Genomic DNA, 16,360 nt, shown 5'->3' with positions numbered 1-16,360 from the left:
ACTGGGGAAAAAACATATATAGACAATATGTCTAAATAATGTTGTCCATATTTTTATTATTTGTTGTTAAATGTTAGCATAGGAATACCAATCACTGGTATTTTAACTGGTAATCAAAATAACCCAAACTATGATTTAAAATAATAAACAAACGAACAAACAAGCAAACAAACAAACAAACGTAAACTCGTAACAGTGTGCTGAGTTTGCTGTTTGGGGTGAAGTGGGTTACATTATTTGGGTATAGAGGGTAAAGTGCACATGGGGATGGGGAACACTGGGGCAATTATACATTCTGGAGTTTTCCAGAAAAAGCGTCATTTCTGATATATGTCTCCATCTAGTGTCCATTAATTGTGTTGTCATTTAAAAAAATAAAACAATGATAGAAATAATTAGCAATTAGTTTAAAACGAATAATTTAGTAGGAAAAACAACAACAACAATAATAATAATAATAATAATAATAATAATAATAATAATAGTAATATTTATAGGTAATATAAAACTGCTGGACTATAACATCCCGAGCACCAGTATATTTCTCCTTTCCTTGTTATTATATTAAGAAAAAATTTATACATTTTGAGCGTTTTCCGAAACTCAATTCAGAATTTGTCCTTTGTACTTTCCGTAGCTTTGCGTTTTTTCATTCGATTCGATTTGTAAACCCCGCCTCCTCAGCTCCTATTTGCTGAGAGTTCACTCTTGTAACGTTTTTTTGGAATTATAGCCAATCATAACGCAGACGGCTGTACCTTTGTAGCCAATGAGATCAATGTAATTTGCATACGGGCGTGTGGGCGGTGAGGGGCGAAGGAGCAGCAAATCCAAACGGCTTTTTGAGGGAAGGCGCGGATTTTCAAAAGCAGGTTTGATTATCGGTTGCTAGCTGTCAATTTTAACGACTAAAACAAAGATTAAATATCTAACATTGCGTTTATATAATATATAAATGTATATATTTGTTAACATCCTCTCCAGGGTTGATGTTGGTTTAGCAGTTACAGTGTGTATTGTTTAATTTCAGTAAAATGGAGGCCGAGACCAAGTCACCAGACGCCTTCAAAACCCCGTGTAAACCGGCCAAGATGAAGAGTCCTGGTAAAAACCTCACCACCATTAAACTCTGAATCTTCTTCTTTATTATAACATACTTTTTACTTGTTTATACTAATAGGATTTGTTATTTGCAGCTCGCTAACACGTCTACATTACCTAGTAAATATTATATTTCATATCTTCTGGTAATGTGGCTTTAGTAACGCAGTTATATGGAGTTTTAATTTATTACATATTTATCAAATAACGGGATTTAATTTTCACTACATTAGTGCAAATATTCTTCTGTCTGTCCGTATCTTCTTTTTTATTATTTCGGCTGCCTCCGTTAGGGGTCGCCAAAGCGTCCTCTACATCTGCCTCCTTCAAATCAACTACCTGCATGTCTTCCCTCACCACATCCATAAACCTCCTCCTTGTCCTTCCTCTTTTCCTCCTTCCTGGTGGCTCCACCCTCAGCATTCTTCTACCGATATACTCCATGTCCCTCCTCTGCACATGTCCAAACCATCTCAATCTCACCTTGTCTCCAAAACGTCCTACATGCGCTGTCCCTCTAATAAACTCATTTCTAATCCTGTCCGTCGTCACTCCCAACAAAAACCTCCACATCTTCAGCTCTGCTACCTCCAGCTCCACCTTCTGTCTTTTACTCAATAACACTGTCTCTAAACCATACAACATCTCAGGTCTCACCACAGTCCTATAAACTTTGATTTTCACTCTCACAGATACTCTTCTATCACAAATCTGTCTCTTTCTCTCGCTCTATCTGTCTCTCTCTATGCATCTGTCTGTCTCTGACATATGTTTTTGTGTATATATATATATATATATATATATATATATATATATATATATATATATATATATCACCATGTATCTATCATTGTATATAGTCAGTTGATTGGTATGTTTATTTTATGATAAATATGCGTAAAAACGACAAACTGTGTACCAAATTATGTTAAGTATCATAAGAAATCAGTTTTGTGAAAGCACAATCTAAACAGTTTTAAACATGTGTTCAAATTTTACATAACCCATCCACTCTGTTTTTTTGTTTACTTATTTGTTGAATTTTCCTAAACCAGATAGTTTGTATTATATACATGTACATTTCCGGCAGTTGAGAGCTTTACTCAGGCCAGCAGCATTCACACCATTTCTACCACTTCTCAGTATTTAGACCAGTGGTTGACCTATTTAAATGAGAAAAAAAACTTAGGGGGGGGGAAAGAGAGAGAAGATGACTTTTACTCATCGTATGTACATTAGGGAGCACATTGAGCTACCACTTTCTTTAAAGGCTATATACTGTATATAGTTTTCATTTTTATCTATAATTTTTTATTCATTTTTTATTTTTTATAGCTGAATCAAGAGTTGTGTTTTACAGAAACATTGAAATCAGATTCAGAAAATGTCTAATTTTAATGGCTTTATGAATTGATAGAAACTGTGCTGGTGGACCGAGCAGTTAATTGTGCATTTATAAATGGATTTTACCCCCCTTGCAGGTAGTGCATGTGGAACTCCTGTAACGATTCCAGCATCTCCGTTCATGAAGAAGCTCGGCTGTGGTACGGGTGTGAATGTCTACCTCATGAGCAGGTGTGACTTGTTAAAATGATCAATTTATAAAGGTGATTGATTGCAGGAACTCTGACACCAAACTGTCAAACTTGCCTTCAGAAATGGAAAACAGACTCAGTCACCGTGGGCTGTTAAGAAGATCAACAGCAAGTGTGCCAAGACTCAGATGAACGTCTACCAGAAACGGTTGTGTGAGGAGGCAAAGGTCTTAAAGGACCTGCAGCACCCAAATATTGTTGGTAAAAACAAATTTTTTTATAGATTAACTAAACTTTTATAAATCGCATGTGGAAATCAGTGTTTGTGATTCTGTGTTTTATGGCGCTTTGCATTTCATTCTGATTTAGATTCTGTTTGCGTGTTTTGAACGGCAGGTTTCCGGGCGTTCACCACGGCGAAAGACGGCTCAAAGTGTTTGGCGATGGAGTACGGAGGGGAGAAGTCTCTCAATGATCTGATTGAAAAGAGGAGAGAGGAGGGCTTGCAGGCCTTCCCGGTTGCCGTTATTGAAAAAGTGGCTCTTCATGTAGCTCGTGGTTTGCAGGTACTGAATGCAAATCTACATTGTTCTTCCATCATCATACTCAGACAGTCGATCTTTGGATTTAGATAAAATACGTTTGAGGCGGTATGATACGTGAATAAATCAATCATCGCGGATGGGAGCAACTGGGCCGAGGCATTCTCGGTTATTTTATAAATCAGGGATCAGCAGGACCATGTCAGTGTATGACTGAAAAATTAAGACTGCTTTCATATTAGGATGTTACTCCTCCATCCAGGAGAGGGCGCTAGTTTCTGCCGGTCAGCATAGTTGAATATTGAGAACATTCTCCAAAATGAGTAAAAAGAAGAGAAAGATTTACAATGAAAAACAGGCTTTTCAGGCAAGATGGGAAACAGATTAACTTTTTAAAGAGTTTTAATGGGCACTTGACTTTGATTCAATTGTGCACCAGCATAAAAAGGAACTTTTTTTTTTTTTTTATGCACTTAATTGATTTTAAATTCAGTATTTTGTAACTATTTTATTTTATTTTCTGGAGCGATAGTTCACCCGAACATCATTTACTCAGCGAGGTCTTAATAAAAGAAAAAAAGGATACAATTTAAAAATGTAAATAAAATACTTTAAAAAGTGTAAAAACAAAAAACCTAAAAATTTTAAAATCAAAATAAAATGCTTTAAAAAGTGTAAAATGTAAAAATCAAAATAAAATACTTAAAAAAAAAAAAAAAAAAACCAACTAAAGTGCTGAGGGAGCATTTTAATGAGCCTGAGAAGTAGCGTCATATGGATATCTGAAAATTAAGACCTGTTTAAATTATTTAGAATGGGACTTTTTTTTTTGTTTGTTTGTTTCCATGGTGTTGGTCCCCTGGTGGTCTAGTGGTTAAGATGCAGCGCTCTCACCGCTGCGACCCGGGTTCGATTCCCGGTCAGGGAACCATCCCCAGCCACTCTCAGTGCCGGTCCCAAGCCCGGATAAATTGGGGAGGGTTGCGTTAGGAAGGGCATCCAGCGTAAAACATATGCCAAATCAAACGTGCGGAGGATCCGCTGTGGCGACCCCTAACGGGAGAAGCCGAAAGAAACTGTGTTTCCATGGTGTTGTAGTACTTACTTTCGCTTGTCCAAATATAATTTGCTGTATTACGAATACAGATGCGACCAACAGCCAATCAGATTTCTCTTACGGATTGTACCACAGAATCTCTCTCGGATTTTACCACAGATTTTTTTTTTTTTTTTTAGCTATGAGGAAGTGCGAGTTTAGCGATACTTGGATGAGGGGGGGGTTGTATTTGTGTGTGTTCTTGATGTTGTGATATTTAAATTTCATTCTTAATGGTCCAAAAAAGGTCTTTAAAAGTAACCCTGATATTGCAGAAACCTTGAAATTTTTTCCAAAGTTTACTTTTAGTTTCTTTCTAACAGATGTACAGGTTTGGAACAACATAAGTGGAAGTGAATGATGCCCAAATTAATTTATTTTTAATGAACTATCCCTTTAATAAGCTTTAAATAGCACTTTTGACTGTTTTCTTAGTGTAGTTTGAGATTTAGTAGTTTATTTCTTGGCTACTAATCAAAAATAGGGTCTTTTGTACTCTTGTTGAGTGTACATTTGCTTGTCATTGTACAAAGTTGTTCATTTGAATGAACGTAACTGCACAAGTTTTATAGTTAATAAACTCTGCATTAATTGCACACTGAGTCCCTTTATTAAAGAATAAATTAGGAAATGATGTAAAAAGTGTTGGTCTGGATTAATAATCTGGGCCCCCTGGTATGAAGGAGGAGAAATGCTGGTCCTCATCACTATTATATGTTCTACAGTGCATTCTGTTATTTTCTTTCAAAACATGAAATATTTTTTTTTTTCCCCAAGTATCTGCACAACGAAAAAAGGCTGCTGCACGGAGACATTAAATCCTGCAACGTGGTCATTAAAGGCGACTTCGAGAGCATCAAAATCTGCGACGTGGGTGTTTCCCTCAAGCTAGACGAAAACATGCAGGGTAAGCATTATTTCACAGGTTATCTGTAATGATTTGAAGAAAAGCAGATGTTGAGATGTTTCTCATTCGCACGCGTGTAGTGAGCAACCCGAAGGCGCGCTACATCGGTACTGAGCCGTGGAAACCCAAAGAAGCACTGGAGGAAAGATTAATCACAGACAAAGCGGATATCTTTGCATATGGACTCACCCTGTGGGAGATGATGACCCTCTCTGTGCCTCACCTAGAGCTACTCGACAGCGATGGTGACTGTGAAGATGATGATGGTAAGAGATTTATTTATTTATCTACTCTCAGCAATGTTTTAACGCTCTGGTTTTCCCTGTGTTCCTGTTTAAAGGTGAAACGTCACTGATGTTTTAATTCTGTCCCGTGAATATGAATAAAGGGATTGAGATGGATGGATGGACATGAGTCAATGGATATTAAATGGATGGATAAAAAAATTTGCTAGGTGGATGAATGGATATAGAGAGATGGATGAATTGATGGAAAATTAGATAGGTGGTCAGATGGATATAGATATAAATAAATGGATGGATGGAAAATTAGATATGTGGATGGATGGAAGGATTGATGTAGAAATATAAATGGATGGAGATGGATGTAAAATGAGAGGCTGGTGGAAGGATGGATGGATTTAGAGATTTAAATTGATCGAGATGGATATAGAGATATGGATGGAGGGATAAATGGATGTAGAGATATAAATAAATGGACCGAGATGGATGGGTGAATGGAATATTAGATGGATGGATATAAATAAATGGATGGAAAATTAGATAGGTGGATGGATGGATAAAGATGTAAATAAATCGAGAGATTAACATAAGGATGAATGGATATATAGAGAGAAATAAATGGATAGAGATGAATCGATGAATGGAAAATTAGATGGATGGATTCCTTCCTTCTACATAGTCTTTTTCAAACAAAAAATGTTCAGCATCATTAAAGCTTGCCAGATGTTTGACTGCGGTTCGATGTGCTCATAAAATAAAGACTTTTTCTCGATCCTGCCATCGTCCTCTGTGAAACTGTGTGATTACTTAGCAGTCGTGTGATCATTTTAGTTAATGTCCTGAGGTGTGCCGTGATTTTCTGTGCGCGCTGAGGAATAAAAATTCATTATATAAATGTTTTTAAATTAAAATGTTCTAATTGCTACCAGAACTTTTGTATCAGCTCTTCTCTACTCCCGTGACTCTTTAAAGACTTTGTTGTGCATGGAGCATGATGATGAGAGACAAGTCTCGGTTTACAATAAAAAAAAAAATAATTTTATCATTGAGCGTGAAAAGTTTGACGTTTCCCTGGTAAACAAATGCAATCTGTGTGTTTTTTATAAAAAAAAAAAAATCCACCTGGTAAAAGCTGTTCTGCAGCCAGATGCCTCCTGGTCACTGAAGTGCAGGTGCTCAACAGAAAGCTCATTACTAGGACCAGGATTATGAAACGCTGATTATATCGACAATTTTTATTCTCTCTCTCCAGACGACTCCTTTGACGAGGACGACTTTGACGAGGATGCGTATTATGAGAGGCTGGGAACCCGTCCCCCGCTGGATGCAGCCACTCTGGGTGGCGCCTACCAGAGGATGGTGGAGCTTTTCTGCCTCTGTACTGAGGAAGAGCCCAGCAAAAGACCTTCAGCTGCTCATATCATTCTGGCCCTGGAGTCCAACAGCCAGCTGTATGATAAACACAGCGAGGTGATTGTCATAGATTAACATCTGCTCACATATACCACGGGTGTTCAGTGATCTTTTCTTACTGTGCCGTCTCCGTCTGTCTTCATTTCTGTGTTATTCTGTCCTGTTTTTGTTTCTATACCCGTCTCTGAACGATACAGAATTTACTATACAGGTATCACATACAAGTGTATGTAGATTAGACTCGTCTGACATATTAAACAGTTTAATTAAATATTGAAGTTTGAGGGTTTTTCATGACTTTGGGAGCCTTTATTAAGTGTCGAAATTTTAAACATATACATTTTCAACTATAGGGACATTTAAAAAAAAAAAAAAAAAAAAAAAACTCAACAGCTGCAATGCATTGTGACATTCCATGATTCTTTTGATGGAATCGGAATAAGGACTGCAATGAGAGCCGTCACCATGTGGAAGTATAGAAGAGCCCATGAGGAACAAGTGTACAGAAGGTCAGTCTTTAGAAGTAGTGGATATTAAAGTCATGATTGTACAGGGTTTCATCAGCAGGAGCAAACACATGCAACACCGTGCTTAGCAGCAACATTTATTTAAAATATTTACAAATAAAGACTGCAGATCAAACAGCACATTGTGCTCAGAACATGAGCAGGAATCAGTTTATGTATTGAAAATGAGTTTATATTTAAAAACAGGTGATAAAACAAACTCGCCTGAGTAACAAACCCTGAAGTGAACACTTTAAACTTTAACTGGGAACGTTTTCTTATTAAATTAAAATACTAAACTACTCTGAATATTTGCTTCTTTGTTTGGTAATGGAGGAGGTGATTAATGTAGATAATGTGTGCATGTTTAAATGCCTGCATATACAGATTGGACTGCTGCATCAAACTTCTCAACAGTTTCTCTTTTCCATACACGGGCACTGAAATAAACTGTTAAACAATATTAAAAAAATAACAGCAGCAAATCATATCTGGCTACAAAGTATAAAACTGCACAAACGTTTACACAATTTTAGCCAATAAAGTTATAGACCAGAAACGCTGGCGTTGAACAGTACTTGGTTGCAAAGAGTTTGCCGTCAGGAGTCGGGTCGGAGAAGGCAATCTCTGCTTTGGTCAGTGGGCTTCCATACATGAACGATCCTCTGAAACAGGAGACGGGTAAAAGGTGAAAATAAAGCTCTATTGTTCACATGTAGATCTACACATAACTCTTGTTCACACTTGAGAAGAGTGTCAGTTTATGATTAATAGGAGGAGGTTTATGGATGTGGTGAGGGAAGACATGCAGGTAGTTGGTTTGAAAGAGGCAGATGTATCATATCAAATCAAAATGTAGAGGACAGTAGTATGGAAACGGATCCAAAAGAAGATACACAGATTAAAGCAAACAATAAAACACTAGCAAATTCATTAGCAGACAAGCGATACTTTTCAGGCATACAAGCATCCTTAATGGAAATGTACAAATCAGTGTGAGCTAGCTAGATGATGTTCTACAAAGTGAGTGTAGATCTATATCAAGATCTATTTCCACTAATAAAGCAAAAATAAACTGCATATGTCCAAAATGTAATTTACTTTTTATAAAATCTCGCTTACAATCATGGTGTTATAATCAAAGGTTGACCGATTCATCGGTTTTGCCGATTAATCTGTACCGATAGTTGATGGAACTATATATATAAAAAAAAAAATCCATATTTGTTTTTCTGGCTTGCCTTCCATTGCACTCATTACAAGAGCGGCCTCTAGAGGCTAATCACTGACACCACATGCCATTTGAGCACTATATTATATTTATATTATGAATTGATATTCATATTTATTACATTTACATTATTCAGTACTGATTTACATGCAGTGTTTGTTTTTCTATCCAGTATCAATTTTAAAAACTAATAATACTAATAACTAAATAATAAATATAAGGTAATAGCATCCTTGCGGACATTCGCTAAATCTGAACTTTTACTCATCAGGACTTAACTCTTGTTCAAAGCTTAATGAACAGGTTTGAAAAAAGGTATTTAACAGTGTGTGATTTAAGGTTTCTGATGTATTAGAATTTCAAATGAGTCTCCAGCACCAACACTCAATTACAGTTGTACCCATTACTGATACGACGTTTTCAGTAACAATGAGCTTTTTGTCTTCAATAATCTAAACTGTTTTGAAGATGTTCCAGGAGATTAAAGAATGGCATGTCTTTATAATTTGCATTTATTGTAAAGTACTGTTACTGCTGTCAAATTACTTCACTCCATTAGGAATAAAGCACTATGGGACCATCCTGTTAACGAAAATCATTCAACTTTGGGGTAGTAACGGCCTCATTATTCCACACCGATTATTCTCCCGTGTTTAGATTTCATGCATCTGCTAGAGGAATAAAAGCATACGAGTGTGTACCTGACTGTGTCTAGCAGACGTGTTGCGATGCCCTTTCTTCTCATCAGGCTGAACACCCAAATTCGACTCACTCCACAAATGGCCTTCTCGGGTATGGTGGAGCAGCACCAGGCTCTGTGGTGCTCCATAAAATCCTCCTTCATCATGTCCTTTGGCTTTACCTGCTGCTCCAGCACACGGAACGCCTGCAAACACGAACGTGATTTACAAGTTGGAAAACTTTACTGCACGGTTTCACTTCAAATCATGAAACACTGGAATAAAAGGCCATTGTTGAGAAAATGAGTTCGTTATAGCGAGCATTCAAAAGATAGAAACGCAACTACGGTAATTGGAAAATTCGCACCAAAATGAATTAGCAATAACGATGTACACACATTTTACAAAAATATCCAGTATACAAGTACATAAGATCAGGTGTGTTGATCAATTAAATATTTAATATATCTATTACTATAAATACTTGTGCACAGTTACAGAGAAATGAATAAGTGGTAATATGGCATATGGAAAATGAGCCTCAGACCTGTCTTATAGGTTCGGCCACCAGGCAGCCCACCACCATCTTGTCACTGTTGATGAACAGGTAGGTTTTGGCAGCACTTGGGCTGCTGAGGTTGACCTGCTGAAATCCCAGCTCACTATCTGCAATACGTCTTACATCATCTGCCTGAAAGCAGACATCACAGGTTATACAGACTCATTTAACCCCACTATGGTGTTGGTCAACAGAAAAATATTTAGCTCAGGCCAGCAGAAAACCTATTTTACAGCAAACAATAAATAAATAAATAATAGCAATAAAAAATATATATGTTATTTACACATACACACAGTGGTGTGAAAAAGTGTCTACCCCTTTTTTTTTGCATGTTTGTCACACTTTAAAGTTTCAGATCATCAAACTAATTAAAATTTTAGTAAATGTTAACACAATTGAACACAACATGCAGTTTTTAAACGAAGTGTTTTATTATTGAGGGAAAACAAAATCCACAAAAACTATTTTGAAATAAACTGCATGTTGTGTTATATTTTACTCATATTTAAATTAGTTTGATGATCTGGAACATTGAAGTGTGACAAATGTGCAACAAAATAAGAAATCGGGAAGCGGGCAAACACCTTTTCTACATCACTGTATGCATGTGTGAAAATATTATATATACACACATACACACACAAACACACACCTTTTTAGTTGCGTACTTGGGGTCTTCAGGAAGAACGAGAATGATTTTGCCATCCCAGAATTCTGCCACTACCCTTTCCTTCTTCCAGCCCTTCATGGAACAAGAAGAAGAAAATCAGCATGCAGCACAATCTTTACACATTTGCATGTCTGCATATTTGCATGTGTGTTCCTTCATTTGTTCCGGTCACTGTGAATACAGGGCCATTCCATGAACACTGGGTGACCCCTTTTTGCGAAAAATTTTGCATGCCCGATGGTCATTAACTCTACATGTACGGTAAAAGTAAGAATTGGGTTTTCAGTGGCTATAGAAGAGTTTTCTTTTCTATCGTCTCTATCATATTCCTACTTGTATGCAGCATTAAAGCTTTTTCCAAAACAATTATTCATTGCAATTATATTTCATAGGTTTTCTCACCACATATCTGATTGTGTCGAGGAAGCGCTGGTGAAACTGTGTGTGTTGAAAGTTGTCTTCTGGACTGTCTGCGCTGTACAGCATGCCACATGAATGACACGTAGTGGCACCAAACTGCTTCTGGCCGGCATCCTGTATGCAGAGAGAGGATCTTTCATCTTACACAGCTAAATCTTTTACTTCTTTCATTTACTTCTAACCACTTTTACTCACGATGACAAGCTGATCATCATCGTTCTGCTTTTTTAGCTCCTTCTTCCTCCTGGAACTCCTCTCCTTAGCCAAGCGAGCCTGTGTGCCAGCAGAACGAGTGCTGCTGTTCAGTGCTGAGGTCAGACCAGGCTTCTTCTGAGACCTGAAACAGAATATACCAAATATTAACAAAGATTTTTTTTATATGTAGTGTTCAGCCCTACAATGAAGGACTACCTAATTTCCTCATGCATTACAAGTTATTTCTGAGTGTTACTCAGTGTGTTACCATAGAAAACTCTTATTTCTGAGATAATCATCCGAGTGTCATTTTGGTAGAATGAATGAAATTTCAGCAGAAATTCAACTTTCTAATATTTGATGAACACACACACACGAACACACACACGAACACACACACGAACACACACACGAACACACACACGAACACACACACGAACACACACACGAACACACACACGAACACACACACGAACACACACACGAACACACACACGAACACACACACGAACACACACACGAACACACACACGAACACACACACGAACACACACACGAACACACACACGAACACACACACGAACACACACACGAACACACACACGAACACACACACGAACACACACACGAACACACACACGAACACACTTTTATTATTTACCTTCTGGAGCCGAAGATGGGGTAAACCCCTGAGGTTTCTGAGAAGACAAAATACAACATTGTGTTTAATAATACAACTTTTAAAATTAAAATGCGATTTTTTTCTTTCGAACGTACCATTATCTGAACAGCTGCCGTTATTTGCGGCACTGATTTCACCGATGTCCATCACAATGTCTGAACAAGGACTGGCAGGTTTGTCCTAGAAAGATTCATTTCCCCAAATCATTAAAAATTTAATAAAATAAACAGTTCAAACCAAAATGGCCCTCAACCGAAACATCAAATGAGGTATTGTTATTCTGTTATTTTTATAGATCAAACATCACTATGACAACCAGAATAGTGATATAAGGGCTCACCTGTTGAGCTGTATTCAAGATTAAGGACTTTATCGGAGAATGAGGTTTCCTGGTGTCCTTGTTAACCTCTGTGCGACTGTTAGAGCTGAAGGGCTGAGGACATGGGGTGTGTTCTCCACCCTCAGGAGCACCACAGTCTCCATGCTGAGAAAGCAGCTGAGGATTCAGTTTAGGTTTGTTAATAAAGACAGCCTGGCGCACCGGAGAGCGATCTCTCTGTGTCGGAACAGCATTCTCTTTTGCTGCAGGTTTCTGAGAGAGGGCTTGCTTAGGCTTCGGTTTTGGCACGTGAGGCTTGTACATGGAAGCTGGCTTTTTCCCGTTGCCGAAAAAAGCGGCACCGATGACGATCCTGGGTTTGTTTTTGGCTTTCAAACTATTGAATGTAATCGATGCTTGCTTCTTCACTTCCAGCACGTTTGAATGCATTTTAGTGGATTTAGGTACAAAGTAGCCCTTTAGGTTGGATTTCTGTGCTCTCACTTTCTCCTTCTTTTTAGGCTTTTTGGCTTTGATGTCGTTTCCTCCAGATGACACGGGAGCCATCGGCTGGTCTTGGTTAGTCGGAGGGGACTTGGTTTCCTTGAGCACCTTTCTTTCCAGTGGAGTGAGATAAAGGGGCTTCTGCTTGCTGTAAAATGTCACTGCTCCAACCGTGGCTTTTAAAGGAGATGCTCTTTTCGGGGGAGACTCCAACGCGAAGGTGCGTGACTTCTTTCTGGGTGTACTGGGAGAGAGTGAAGAGGAACGCGTCCTTTCAGGGGAATTCAGTACAGGCGGGCAGTTCTCCTTCAGCCGAGCAGACGTTCTCTTTGTGCAGCTCTCCAGTCTCACGGGTTTCTTCTTCGCTGGATTACTAAGAGGAAAATTATATAGATTTATTGGAATATTCAGGGGAATATTTCCCCCCCCAGACATTACATAGGATAACATCGTATGCGAAGAAGAAAAAAAAAAAAAAAAAAAAGGACACGCACCATTCAGCATCCGGTGAGCACGGTTTTCTCTTCTTTGAAGTTCTGGTTGACATTTTCATGACGTCTGAAAAACATGACACGAGTCAAACACCACACACTTCAAATGTTTGTACAGTTCGAGAAGAATGCATACTTCCACCAGAAACTGCATATATGAAAGATAAACATCAGTTCTAAGGGCAAGGTTTGTATTTGACCCTATGGGTATTTAGATGCAAAACATGATGTTTGGTTTATAGGAAGAAACTGGGACACTGTATGAATTAAGTGATGACATTAGTATATTGTATAGAATATATTTAGCAAATTACAAAAGGAAAATCTGGCATATAAGGCTCGTCTTTATTATTTGCAAATCTTTATAAGAATCCGAGTGTTCGATTTGTTCTTTACAGGATTATAACATTATTATATTCCCTCATCATAGAGAAGTTAGTCATGAGAAACACCAGTGAAGTTCAACCTGCAGATTAATAAGCATTAATACCACGAAAACTGTCCAAGATGAGATGTTTGGACTAAGGAAACATCTCCATCTGAGATGGTTGGAAAGTATAGTTTGGGATTTCTTGGCAGTTGAGCAAAAAACTCATACAAGTCCATCCAATCAAAAGCCTGCATGCTTCTGCAGATGAACTGAAGCTGATATGAGATGTGTGAAGAGCTAAAACTAACTACTGGTGCCGGGAGGACGTGTAAAGATCAACGCGAAATGTTGAAGGGGGATGTTTTATCCAATAATTTGCATATTATAATATAATAAAGAGCGATAAAGCAGACGGTTCTCATTAGTATTGAATGCTAGTTAGTCAAACCACCACAACAACAACAATAACAACGAAGTTTTTTGTGTCTCATCATAAACTAATATCAGTCTATACAAGTTAATATTGATATAAAAGTGGTAAGAATGTGTTTATACACGGAAAGTGTATTTATTCCCTCTGAGGGAAAATTGTTTAGCTAGCTAGCTGTGGGGAAAATGTTGCGCGCGCGCCAGACACCAGTCCAGTCAGACTATGAAAGAACAAATAACTAATAATCGTCTAAAACACGGCGGAAAAACAATGTAGAAGGAAATAGTATTGATTTTAGCGAAAATTCAAACCTTACACGGAGGTTTTCCGCTGAATAAACTCTTACTATAAACCCTGTGGATCTGCAGGTCCCGCTCTCTCAGACACCGTCTCTACGCGCGCGCTCTGGCAGTTGTGGCTTTTGAACCGCGCGCCAAGCCGCCAGAGCGCGATACGACTTCCGGCTTTGTTTACGGAAGTTAATCTTCATAATAAAAGTCCCACTAGCCAATGCCTGAAAAACATAAACATATCTACATTACAAAGTAAAAGTTTAAACCTGAACACTCAATAAAAAGCGAAAAATAAGCATCGATATGGTTGGGCAAAGATACATTAAAATATAATAAAATACCTTAATTTTCTTCTTCTTCTTTCGGCTGCTCCCATTAGGGGTCGCCACAGCGGATCATCCGTCTCCATACCACCCTGTCCTCTATATCTGCCTCTTTTACACCAACTACCTGCATGTCTTTCCTCACCACATCCATGAACCTCCTCCTTGGCCTTCCTCTTTTCCTCCTACCTGGTGGCTCCATCTTCAGCATTTTTCTACCAATATAATTCATGTCCCTTCTCTGCACATGTCCAAACCATCTCAATCTCGCCTCCCTCACCTTGTCACCAAAACATCCTACATGTGCTGTCCCTCTAATAAACTCATTTCTAATCTTGTCCATCCTCGTCACTCCCAACGAAAACCTCAACATCTTCAGCTCTGCTACCTCCAGCTCCACCTCCTGTCTTTTACTCAATGCCACTGTCTCTAATCCATACAACATCACAGGTCTCACCACAGTCCTATAAACTTTCCCTTTCATTCTTGCAGATACTCTTCTATCACAAATCACTCCTGTCACTCTTCTCCACCCACTCCACCCTGCCTGCACTATTTTCTTTACTTCCCTAACACACTCTCCATTACTTTGCACTGTTGACCCCAGGTACCTGAACTCCTCCACCTGCTCCACCCCTTCTCCCTGCAACCGCATCACTCCACTGCCCTCCCTCTCATTCACACACATGTACTCTGTCTTACTCCTACTGACTTTCATTCCCCTTCTCTCCAGCGCATATCTCCACCTCTCCAGGCTCTTCTCAACCTGCTCTCTACTCTCACCACAAATCACAATATCATCTGCAAACATCATAGTCCAGGGAGACTCCTGTCTGACCTCGTCCGTCAACCTGTCCATCACCACTGCAAACAGGAAAGGGCTCAGGGCCGATCCTTGATGCAGTCCAACCTTCACCCTGAACCAGTCTGTCGTACCTACTGCACACTTTACTGCCGTCACACTGTCCTCATACATGTCCTGCACCACCCTCACATACTTCTCTGACACACCTGACTTCCTCATACAATACCACAACTCCTCTCTCGGCACCCTGTCGTACGCTTTCTCTAAATCCACAAATACACAATGCAGCTCCTTCTGTCCTTCTCTATACTTCTCCATCAACATCCTCAAAGCAAATAACGCATCTGTGGTGCTCTTCCTCGGCATGAAACCATACTGTTGCTCACAGATGGTCACCTCTTCTCTCAGCCTGGCTTCCACTACTTTTTCCCATAACGTCATGGTGTGACTGATCAACCTAATTCCCCTGTAGTTACTGCAGGTCTGCACATCTCCCTTATGCTTAAAGATCGGTACCAGCACACTCCTTCTCCATTCCTCAGGCATCCTCTCCCCTTCCAGAATCCTGTTAAACAATCTGGTTAAAAACTCCACTGCCATCTCTCCTAAACATCTCCACGCTTCTACCGGTATGTCATCTGGTCCAACCGACTTTCCATTCTTCATCCTCTTAATCGCTGCTCTCACTTCCTCCTTACTAATCCTATCTACATCCTGCTTCACCAACTCCACATCCTTCAACCTTCTCTCTCTCTGATTTTCCTCATTCATCAGCTGCTCAAAATACTCCCTCCATCTTCTCAACACACTCTCCTCACTAGTCAACACATTTCCCTCTCCATCCTTTATTGCTCTAACTTGCAGTACATCCTTCCCAGCTCGGTCCCTCTGCTTGGCCAATCGGTATAAATCCTTTGTTCCTTCCTTAGTGTCCAACCTCTTATACAGTTCCTCATATGCCTTTTCCTTGGCTTTCGCCACATCCCTTTTAACCTGCTGCCGCATCTCCTTGTACTCCTGCCTACTCTTCTCATCACTCTGTC

At 39.1% G+C, this 16,360-nt stretch overlaps 2 protein-coding genes across 2 annotated transcripts; one reads left to right on the top strand and one right to left on the bottom strand.

The window, feature by feature from the left end:
• Positions 1-734: 734 nt before the first annotated feature.
• Positions 735-7,107, top strand: pbk (PDZ binding kinase). Its single transcript, XM_083563462.1, has 8 exons — positions 735-872; positions 1,031-1,104; positions 2,583-2,676; positions 2,758-2,897; positions 3,033-3,202; positions 5,052-5,181; positions 5,262-5,447; positions 6,676-7,107. The coding sequence occupies exons 2-8, from the start codon at positions 1,035-1,037 to the stop codon at positions 6,909-6,911; spliced, it is 1,026 nt and encodes a 341-aa protein (XP_083419588.1). The 5' UTR covers positions 735-872; positions 1,031-1,034; the 3' UTR covers positions 6,912-7,107.
• A 320-nt stretch (positions 7,108-7,427) lies between these two features.
• Positions 7,428-14,356, bottom strand: esco2 (establishment of sister chromatid cohesion N-acetyltransferase 2). The gene is made up of 11 exons (XM_083562509.1): positions 14,213-14,356; positions 13,100-13,163; positions 12,123-12,978; positions 11,878-11,962; positions 11,762-11,798; positions 11,101-11,242; positions 10,888-11,019; positions 10,468-10,557; positions 9,801-9,944; positions 9,275-9,459; positions 7,428-8,007 (listed from the first exon to the last, which is right to left on the bottom strand). Exons 2-11 carry the CDS (start codon positions 13,156-13,158, stop codon positions 7,875-7,877), a joined length of 1,863 nt encoding a protein of 620 aa, XP_083418635.1. The 5' UTR covers positions 13,159-13,163; positions 14,213-14,356; the 3' UTR covers positions 7,428-7,874.
• Between the last annotated feature and the right edge of the window lie 2,004 nt (positions 14,357-16,360).

The sequence above is a fragment of the Silurus aristotelis genome (assembly GCF_946808225.1).
Source record: "Silurus aristotelis genome assembly, chromosome: 15".
NCBI lineage: Eukaryota > Metazoa > Chordata > Actinopteri > Siluriformes > Siluridae > Silurus > Silurus aristotelis.
Note: the sequence above shows the minus strand (reverse complement) of the source record. Positions and strands in the feature narration are given on the sequence as shown.